The sequence below is a fragment of the Medicago sativa genome, chromosome 7 (assembly GCF_051527215.1).
Source record: "Medicago sativa cultivar Bolivia chromosome 7, Bolivia_mono, whole genome shotgun sequence".
Lineage (NCBI taxonomy): Eukaryota > Viridiplantae > Streptophyta > Magnoliopsida > Fabales > Fabaceae > Medicago > Medicago sativa.
The window spans coordinates 82,288,942-82,299,521 of record NC_140755.1 but is presented as its reverse complement, the minus strand read 5'-3'; the positions used below and the strand labels follow the sequence as shown (position 1 = coordinate 82,299,521).

The 10,580-nt window shown below is 34.1% G+C and overlaps 1 protein-coding gene across 1 annotated transcript; it reads left to right on the top strand.

Annotated features, from left to right (window-relative positions):
* Positions 1 to 284: 284 nt before the first annotated feature.
* LOC146909245 (uncharacterized) lies at positions 285 to 4,287 on the top strand. The gene is made up of 4 exons (XM_085730873.1): positions 285 to 884; positions 963 to 1,115; positions 2,086 to 2,509; positions 3,143 to 4,287. The coding sequence occupies exons 1-4, from the start codon at positions 456 to 458 to the stop codon at positions 3,907 to 3,909; spliced, it is 1,773 nt and encodes a 590-aa protein (XP_085586999.1). The 5' UTR covers positions 285 to 455; the 3' UTR covers positions 3,910 to 4,287.
* The last annotated feature ends 6,293 nt before the right edge of the window (positions 4,288 to 10,580 follow it).

Sequence of the window (10,580 nt, the reverse complement as noted above, 5' to 3'; positions counted from 1 at the left end):
CTGCTGTAAATAAAGCATGCTGTTTGCCGCTGTTTTGCATCTCAGCCGTTGATAATAGATCATGCACTCTAAATTAACTCAGTTGTCAAATCACTCCACATCATCTTAACCACACGATTCAGATCCGACGGCTCTGTGCTGTTACAGCACCCTGCTGTAACTATATTTACAGCAGGGAATCCAATCCCGTATAAAGGCATGCATGCCTTCCGCCTCTGTTTAGATTTCTTAGTGATTAAGTGTTGGAAGCCTATATAAAGGCATGCATACCTTTGTAATATATTAAGTTTCAGCAATAAAATAGTGCGTTCAATAAAATTCCTCTCCTTTGTTTGTTCTTTCTTATCAAATCTATTATTATTATTATTATTATTATTATTATTATTATTATTATTATTATTATTATTATTATTATTATTATTATTATTATTATTATTACTATTTCTCAAATAATAATGATCAAACCAATTCCAACGTCTCTCAAAAGCCATCCTCACTCTTCTCCATTTCCTACCGTTGAAGAACAACAAAACAATCAGAAACGAAAAAGAAGAGAAGAAGAAGAAGAAGAAATGGGGTGTGAATCACCACAACAAATCAACAAATCAATTCGGTTTCATCCAACTACCTCTGAAAAATCCACTCCTTACCCTCCAAATCCAAGCCTTGTTCAACGTATGCTAACTGATACATGCTTCAAATGTAAGCAACAAGGTCACTGGTCTATGTATTGTCCTAACAACAACAACAACAATAACCATTCATCTGCTTTGTCTTCCAACAAGCAAATACACTGTCGTTGCGGTCACGGTTTTTGTGATGTTAGAATCTCTAATAGTGAAAGAAACAAAGGGAGGTTGTACTTTGTATGTCCTATCAAAAGGGTATGTTACTAACACCTTAGAGTTTGTATTTTTAGTCATTACTACCATGTTTTGTTGACTATGTGTTTCTGTTTTTAGGGTGCACCTTGTAGTACTTTTGTGAAGTGGTGTGATGATGAAAAAGATTTGCAGCCTTCTCTGGTTAAGTATCCTAAGTGTAAATGTGGTGCTGGTGTTTGTAAAAGAGAGATGGAAGGTGCTAATTACTATTTTACGTGCCCCATTAAACAGGTATATCAAATGAGGGTTCTTTGTGTTGTGATTTGTGAAGCATTTCATGTTTGTTTAGTACTAAATGAGGGTTTATTTTGGCGCCGTACAACTACATTGTTTATGTACTGTTGGTAGTGTATTGTGAAATTCTTATCTGTTTTTACACTCACTAACCAAGGTTATAAACCGCATACACGATGTGATCCTTGGTATTCATTGTTGTTTTTGCAAAGAATTGCTGTTAAGTCATAAGTGTGGCTATTATGACCATAATCGTGTTCGGAAAACTTAATCTTTGATGTCACAATCTAGACTGTGGTTGTGGACCTTTTTTATAAACCTGAAACTAATACTTGATTGTTTATGCACAAACTTATACACACATGATGTCAACACTCAACACATGCCAAGCTTAGTCCTCTATTTGCAATGTTTAACTTGTTGAAAAGAATTAAATGTGTGGGTGGGGGTGAATTGGATATCCTGTTGATGGTGAAGCATGTCGTGGTCGTGATCAATAAGTGTTGGAAATCCCACCCCGAGCGTGAGGGGGTGTGTTGGTAATCCCACCTTAATTGCGATCTGCCCCTAGTTGCCTTGTGTTGGCTTATCTTTGAGGGGGTGGATTTAGTCCCACATAGGTTAGATAGGACGCTTGATAAGAGTTTATCAAGAGGAGACATTCCTCGCCTTACAAGCCGGTTTTGTAAGGATGTGTTAGACCCCAAATTTCAACTTCAACAATAGGGTAAACATAACATGTCAAAGTTAGATGCGAAAAGTAATTTCTTTAATGTGGTAATTGTAGTTGGGTGTTGATTTGTTTAGTAGTTTGTATATATCAATGTGGTAATTGTAGTTGGGTGTTGATTTCTTTAGTAGTTTGTGTATATCAATTTCATTTAATATATTGTATTTCATGGACTCTCACTCTGTAGAATTTGTTTCGGTCATTTTGCATACATCTAATCTAATTGATATTAAACAGAGTGTTGGATCTTGTGGTTACCGTGTGTCGGAAGTTGAACTACTCAATAATGCAAGCACTGATGAACTGGTCAATAGCACAAGCATTGGCAACGACCTGACTAATGGCTTCGCTGAGGGAAGTGATTTGCTATTAACGACCAAAAGGACGAGAATAACGGACAATTTTGAAAATCCTTCACCTGTGGCTGTATCTGAGATTCCAGAGGGAAGAAGTGAAGGATCACCAATATATGAAGCCAATTCACAACCTGTCGGTTTTCCAGAAATGGAGTTTGAGGATGATCAACAATCGATAAACCTAGCCTCGTCGGAGGCTCTTAAGGACAAAGCTTACCCATCATCTCGTTTTTTAACACCCTCAAGGATCAGTTGTCAACAAAGCGTATTTCCAAGGGACATTTTTTCTGCTGATGCAACATTTGGTACTATTTTCTTTTTTCTGGTTTTTAAGATGTAAACAATATTTTTCTTTATTTACCTGCTTCTGTTTCCAACTACAAGTTATGTCATTTTGAAATTTATCTCTTTTTCTTTATACATCTAATCTCAGATCCTTGCAATTAACTGCCTTACTTAGTTTCATTATTCTTTTGAGCAATGAACCAAAGTCATAATAGCTGAACATATTGGAAATGCATCTCTTACATTTGTTTTGCGTCTATCTCGGTTATCTGTGACAATTCAACATTAAATGTCATCTTGAGTTACAATCAACTTAATTTGAACCTAAGGAATTTGACTGTGCTAATGTCATATATATTTTATCTTTCCTCTTGATTGCATAAATGAACTTTGATAGTAGTATATGCATGTCCTTAGAAAATTTTGTTTACTAGAGAAGCCATATGTGGAAATTCTCTTGACCTTATTGTAGGTTCTTGTCCAATGGGTTGGTTAGGTCGCCTTATTTTCTTTCATCCAACTCAGAGTTTGATATCCCCTACACACCTAAGCTATTTTTATGCTGTTAGTAAGGTTTCCTGATCTAATTTGTTTGTAAAATGTCCACTTTGGCTTTGCATTATTCACATGGTTTTGGTCACCCATCATTACAGGTATTTTTCCATCATTTGATCCTATAGATGCTCCGAAACAAACAAGTACTCTTAATAGTCAAAGTGAATGCAACGACCTTACCATCAAGACTCCTAATCAATGTACCCAGCTTTCCACGGATGTTGTAAGCCCCAATAGAACACCAGGAAGTGAAAAGATAAAGGAACAAAAACATAGAGAAGTGGTGGTGGTATATACAATACAGGGACTTCTCAAGGATCTGGAGGGTTTGGATTTTCACCAGCACGAGTCTATGAGACATACAGCAGAAGCCGTTTTTTTAGTGTTAAATTGTTTGGGATTTGAGTGTAAACAATTTTCTGACTATGTATGGGAGTTCATCAATCTTGCAAAGTCCATGGCAGAAATTGACAAGTCCATGGAAAATTCGCCTACTCTTGAGGAGCACAGTAAATTCTTGGAGGAGGAGAAAGTGAGATTGGATAACATCCGGGATGACTGTATGAAGATTGAGACTTTGCTTGCTGTATCTGATGAGAAAAGAAATTTGCTTAGTGAAGAAGTCACTAATCTCCAGTCCGTGCTCCTTGAAAAACGAGAAGAGTTGAAATTTTGTGAACAGGAGAAGATGAAAGCAGATACTCGGCTTGACGATATGAAAAGAAGGATGTCGGAGGTTGACTCATCCTTAAAAGATAAAACTCGACAAGCAGAAGTGGCAAGGAAAAAATTTGTAGACAGAGACACAAAGCAAGTTGCAGCCATGACAGCACTGAAGAAGGCTAAACGTGCGTTGGAAAATTAGCGGCTTTCAACAATTCAATAACTGCAAAGTGAATGTAGTAGAATAATTGTGAATTGTGTACTTGATCTGATCCACCACCTCTGCACTATGCAGAGTCAATCTAACCTTATCTATAATGTGTTATTAGTAGGTTTTATTTTTAACAATTACAATTTGAAAGAAGTAACAATGCTCTCCAAAAGGACTATCCTTAGCAAAACTCAGTTGAGATTTCACAGGTTGCACTTTTTCTCTAATTCTCATTGTGTTTGTTCCCTATCTTCTGGTCTTGTATGTTCTCTTTGCCTCTAAACTTGTATTTCAGTGGATGATAACTACATGTTAATTTGGTACTTTTGATCTTGTTAATAGAAATGGCAAATGAATCCTCAACTTGAAGAGTCTCTTGTGTACTGCCTTAAATGTTTGTTAGAGTTAGATTAACAGCTTGTAAGCTTATTTTAATTCTGCTTGTATATATGTAATCTAAGCAACAAATTAGTTAGTTGTTGAGTTCATCCATTTTTCTCATCTATCTGGTCAACTTTCAAATTAAGTGGTGCACTCTTTATACAAGAGAAAAAGAGAGTGTGAGAACTGAAAGAGTATACTTTTCACTATGAGACTTTAAGAGAAAAACTATAGATTTTCTTTATGTTTGTCTCATATTTTATTTTACAAGACTACTAGGTGCTGGTTATGCAATATTGAGCGTGGTAAAGCCAGCGAATAATTAATCATGTTGAGCCATTTGAATCTCATCTACTAGTGTTTTCTGAGTAACAATAATCATACAGAATAACATAACATTAATGCATTTGTATAAAAATAGAGACAAACAATGGTGGGAAGGATATTAGTAATGTTAAAACCATATAAAAAAATAGTAAAAAATAGAATCAAGCACCAAACCTACTAACCGATTTATAACCGGATATTTGTGAATGTTGAACTCAAGCCATCAGTGTATAAGTAACACTTTAAAACCATCAAGGTAAACCAACAATTTCAAAATGAAAATTGAACTATATACATTTATATATTGAGTTGGTTCATGAATTAAACGAATCAAACCATGCATAGAATAACTCATTTATGTTTAATTTTCAACTAAAGTTCGACTTATTTGATTACTCAAACAATTTCATTGAAATAAGCCTTTTCCTTTTCTTTCTACTTCTGCTTTCGAATTGATTTAGTTCATTGTTAGTTATATGACACTAGTAATTATATGTATCGGTGTCGTGTAGGGCGCCTACGCATATAGTCCGTGTTTTATAGTTTTTATTCTAGATAACACCAAAACCTCTTGTTGAGACATGTTCTGACACCGACACATGTAATTACATTTAATTGATTTGTATTCTTAAATTAGTATTGGTGTCCACGTGGTATCGTGATCAGTGTATTTGTCTATGCTTCATAGCTTATTAACAGGTGAAAATTAGTATTGTTACTAACAATCACTCCACTAATATTAAGATAACAAAGTCACTTTGTAAAAAGATTCAATAACAAAGTCACTGAATTTTTTACAAGATCAGACCTACACTTGTGGATGATCATTTGTTATTCTAATATTGGGGGACGAACACTGAACACCAAACACAGACAGTAACATGTTGACATCGATAATTTGAGAATACGAAACTAGTAATTATATGGAAGGTGTCGTGTAGGACATCTAGGCATGTCAGTGGTTCATAGTTTGTGACTAGATAACGCCAAAACCTCTAACCGAGGCGTGTCCGACCTCGAAAAGCAAAATTGATAAATTCTTTGAATGAATATATAGCAGTGACATGATCTCTACAAAAGTTGTTATTCATCATTGTTGTAACACAGGCGGCGGCTGGCTCTCAACATCTCCACGATTTGTTTTGTTTTTCTACTATCACGTGTGAAAGGGAAAAGCGGAACTCAAGTGCCTCACTTGTAAGCCATTAGATTAACTAAAATTAAGGGTTGAGATTTGATGTAAGTATTTTGACTTACACCTGGTGTTAACGGATCCTGCCTCATATATATATATATATATATATATATATATATATATATATATATATATATAGAGAGAGAGAGAGAGAGAGAGAGAGAGAGAGAGAGAGAGAGAGAGAGAGAGAGAGAGAGAGAGAGAGCAAAACTTTAGTCTTTTCGATATAAGTGTTTTAAAAAACAGAAATGCTACTTGTCCCGACAAATTGTATTACGAGACTTTCACGACCTACTTGATTAACACCCTTCCTTCACCTCTTTACTTGTTAGCCGCCCATGTATTCCAATGAAGACCAAATCTAACCGTTCAAGCCTTTCGTGATGGATTCGCTATGATTTTTTCTTGATAAATAGCATCTCTCTTTAAAAAATATGATCAAATAATTTACTAAAAAATTACTATCTTGTATTACAAATGAGTTAAAAGATGACAAAGTTAAATATTCATGATATGAATCCTACAAGGAAGAAAATACTAGTATAAATAATGAACATACCAACAATTATCATTCAAAAATAATTTAGACCTAATACTTACTTCATATGAAAAACTCGAAAATCCAACCTAATTGTGGAGTGTAATAATTTTTTTTGTGTGTGTTTTCTATGGTGACTATTGTCACCATCTCTAGTTCATACTCAACAAACTTTTTCAGATTTTTCCTTGTAGAGTGTTCTTTAGTTTGGGATTTTAAGAATCAAAATGCATAATCTTATGTTTTGCAAAGATATTAAAATCCATCTTTCTCTTCCTCTTTTCCATCTTGTTGTTCCCCTTTCTCACTTTGGAATCCGCTTCTTCAACAACTTTAAAAGCTTCATTTGTAGGACAACCGACCAGGGGCGGACCTGGCCTCACAAAACCAGTGTGGCACAATTTTTTTTTGCAGGTTGTCTTATATATTGTTTCTCACAACAATATTCATAAAACAATTGTATAGATTAATGGTATATATGAATCGATTTTACTTCGGGTGTTGCGGTTCAACACTTGCTTTTTGCATTTTTTATAGTATTAATAGTTAAAATAAAAGTTAAAAAGCTAAAATGTGTATTGCAGGAATCGAACCTAGGTTCCCTTGATGAAAGGGGCGCACGTTTGCCACTAGATACCACCATACAGTTGTGATTAACTTACAAAATTTAACTTATATAACATAATATTTAGCTAAAAATTAAAAAAAAAAATATAATTGGGCCTGGACTGGTGTGGCACTTGCCACAGTGTGCCCAGTCCAAGTCCGCCCCTGCAACCGACCACTCTCAAAATTTCAAATTTTTTTCCTATGGTAATATGTTTGCTCAGTCGCATAGCCTTCTCCATGAATGCAACAGAAAGTTCAACAATAAGAATTTTATTCCTTATTTTTAGATGTTTATAGTTGGTTCTGTGGCACACATCATGGCGTTGATGAAGGCTCATCATTATTAAATAAAAAATAAAATTGTATTTTATTTTTTAAAAAAAATAATGAACACTTACTCAATGATATGAGTGTGAAGCAGTATCAGCATCCTGAAAATAAGTAGCGGATTTTTTGTTGTTGAATTTTCTATTGGATTCATGGAGAAGGTTGTACCGTTGTGGACAAACCGATCACTGTACGAAATGTTTCTTGGGATTTCGACGGTGACCGGTTGTTCTACAAAGGAGCTATTAAAGGCTTGAAGAAGCCGCCTCCAAAGTGAGATATAAGAATGTGAACATGGAAAGAAGAAAAAAAAGGAAGGGGAAATGAATTTTATTCTCCTTGAAAAACACATGATGATTGTGTGTTTTGATTGCTTAAAACCCAAACCCAAAGAACGAGTAACAAGAAGAAACGTGAGAATCAAACCGAGAGACAATATGGGTAAAGTGGCAGAATGACATATAGTTGCCAAAAAAAATACTACAAAAGAGGGTTATTATGCTCCACACTAAGGTTACATTTTTAAGTCATGTCAGTACAATGAGTTTTTTTTTTTAAAGAAGTCTTCGAGCATCTTCAAAAATCATCGAGGGAATAACGGGTTGCCTCATGGCTAGATCTACTTTGTGAATGCAAAAGACAATGAGAACGTGATTTGGGATTGAATGTCATGAAACAATTCTTCGAGTAAAAAAAACTGAGAAATTGTTGCCAATTACACGTATATACCTTTTTCCATTCACAATGTGATAGATACAATGAAGTGAACATAATTTATGAAAAAAAGATACAACTAAAACTTGTTAACGAGGCATGAGTAATAAAAGAAGAACTACATTATTAGCACAACTACAGGTATACGAAGCTAAAATAAATATACGTTTTTGTGATGTCAAAAACGCTCGTACTGAACAAATGATTCTTATTTGTATTAAGGTTAATTAACTTTTTGGTCCCTATGAATATCTGTAGTTTTGTTTTTAATCCTTATAAAAATAAATCACACTTGTTAGTCCCTACAAAATTTTTCGTTAGTGTTTTTAGTCCCTGTTAAATTAAAATTTGTTTAATTATACTTAAAATTTTAAATTTTTTAATGATTTTTTACATACTTGTTTAAAACATTATAAAATCCCATGAGCTTAGCTAAGCTGGTAAGGACAATGCATAATATATGCAAGGTCCGCGGTTCGAACCCCGGACATCACAAAAAAAACATTATAAAATGTTCCGCCGCAATAAGTTAGCTCAAAATTTTATTTTTATGTCCAAATTTTCGTTAGTTTTATCTTGAATTTTTGGTTTTTAAAAAAAATTATATTTAATTCATTACATGTTAAAAAATTCTAATTTTTTATAAAAGAGATTATTATAATGTTCTTAACATGTATGTTAAAAATCATTTAAAAATATAAAATTTTAAGTATAATTAAACAAATTTTAATTTAATAGGGACCAACACATACTTTAGTCCTTGTAAAATTAAAATTTGCTTAATTGTGCTTAAACTTTTAAATTTTTAACATATTTTTTACATACTTATTTAGAACATTATACCCAGAGAGATTTTGGAGAAGGCGTATGATAGAGTACCTAGAGAGATTTTGTGGAAAGCCCTGGAGAAGAAAGGGGTGAGGATTGCCTATATTAGAGCTATCCAGGATATGTATGATGGGGCTTCGACTAGTGTGAGGACGCAGGATGGAGATACCGTAGATTTTCCCATAACAATATGACTGCACCAAGGGTCAACCCTAAGTCCTTATCTTTTTACTTTAGTTTTGGATGTACTGACGGAACACATCCAAGAGTTAACACCGAGATGTATGCTTTTTGTAGATGATGTAGTCTTGCTTGGTGAGTCGAGAGAGGAGTTAAACGGGAGGCTAGAGACTTGGAGGCAAGCCTTAGAAGCGTATGGCTTCCGCCTGAGTAGAAGAAAGACGGAGTATATATAATGTAACTTCAGCAAAAGGAGAAGTGGGTCTACCTTGGAGGTGAAAGTTGGAGATCATATCATACCCCAAGTTACACAGTTTAGATATCTTGGGTCTATAGTACAAAATGACGGCGAAATAGAAGCTGATGTACATCATCGTATTCAAGTTGGGTGGTTGAAATGGAGAAGAGCCTCAGGTGTTTTGTGCGATAAGAAAGTACCACTTAAGCTGAAAGGAAAGTTCTACCGGACATCAGTCAGTCCGACAATGATGTATGGTACGGAGTGTTGGGCGGTTAAGAGCCAACACGAGAGTAAAGTAAGCGTAGCGGAGATGAGGATGTTGCGTTGGATGAGTGGTAAGACTAGACATGATATGATTAGGAATGACACCATTAGAGAGAGAGTGGGGGTAGCACCTATAGTAGAAAAGTTGGTAGAAAATAGGCTTAGATGGTTTGAACATGTAGAGAGAAGACCCGTAGATGCCGTTGTAAGAAGAGTAGATCAAATGGAGGAGAGTCAGGTTAAAAGAGGTAAAGGAAGACCTAAGAAAACCGTTAGAGAAACCATTAGAAAAGATTTAGAGGTTAATGAGTTGGATCCAAATATGGTTTTTGATAGAACACTATGACGTCATTTGATCCATGTAGCCGACCCCACTTAGTGGGATAAATGTTTGGTTGTTGTTGTATTTAGAACATTATACAAAGTTTCTCCGAAAAAAAGTAACTCAAAATTTTATTATTAGGTCCAAATTTTCATTAATATAATCTTGAAATTTGGCTTTTAGAAAAATTCATATTTAATTCATTACATGTTAAAAAACTAAAAGATTTTATAAAAGAGTGTCTCACGATGTTATGAACATGTCTGTAAAAAATCTTTCAAAAATTTAAAAGTTTAAGCATAATTAAACAAATTTTAATTTAACAGGGACTAAAAACACTAACGGAAAATTTTGTAGGGACTAAAAAGTGTGATTTGTTTTTATAGGGACTAAAAACAAAACTGCAGATATTTATAGGGACAAAAAACTTAATTAACCTCTTGTATTATTTTACAAAAAAATTATCATCTCTATTAATTGTCTATGAAGTTTCAACTATATTTACTTATTTTTCTCAAAAAGAAACTATATTTATTTATTTTAATCATTCGATTCAACCAATCAAATTAGATCCTGTTTGGTGCGCAGGATAGAGAGACAAGATATGATAACAATATCTTATCCTATCTATATCTGTTGTTTGGTGCACCAATAAGATATGATAAATTAAACCTATTACTAATCCTATCCTATATCTCCTTTGTAATTTTAATCCATAAAGAGTCAACATTATGTC

Bases quoted from the DNA above. Each gene is read 5' to 3' on its own strand.
- LOC146909245 (XM_085730873.1), top strand. From the start codon at position 456: ATGATCAAACCAATTCCAACGTCTCTCAAAAGCCATCCTCACTCTTCT. The intron at 885-962 runs GTATGTTACTAA...TTCTGTTTTTAG, and splicing joins TTGTATGTCCTATCAAAAGG to GGTGCACCTTGTAGTACTTT. The intron at 1,116-2,085 runs GTATATCAAATG...GATATTAAACAG, and splicing joins TTACGTGCCCCATTAAACAG to AGTGTTGGATCTTGTGGTTA.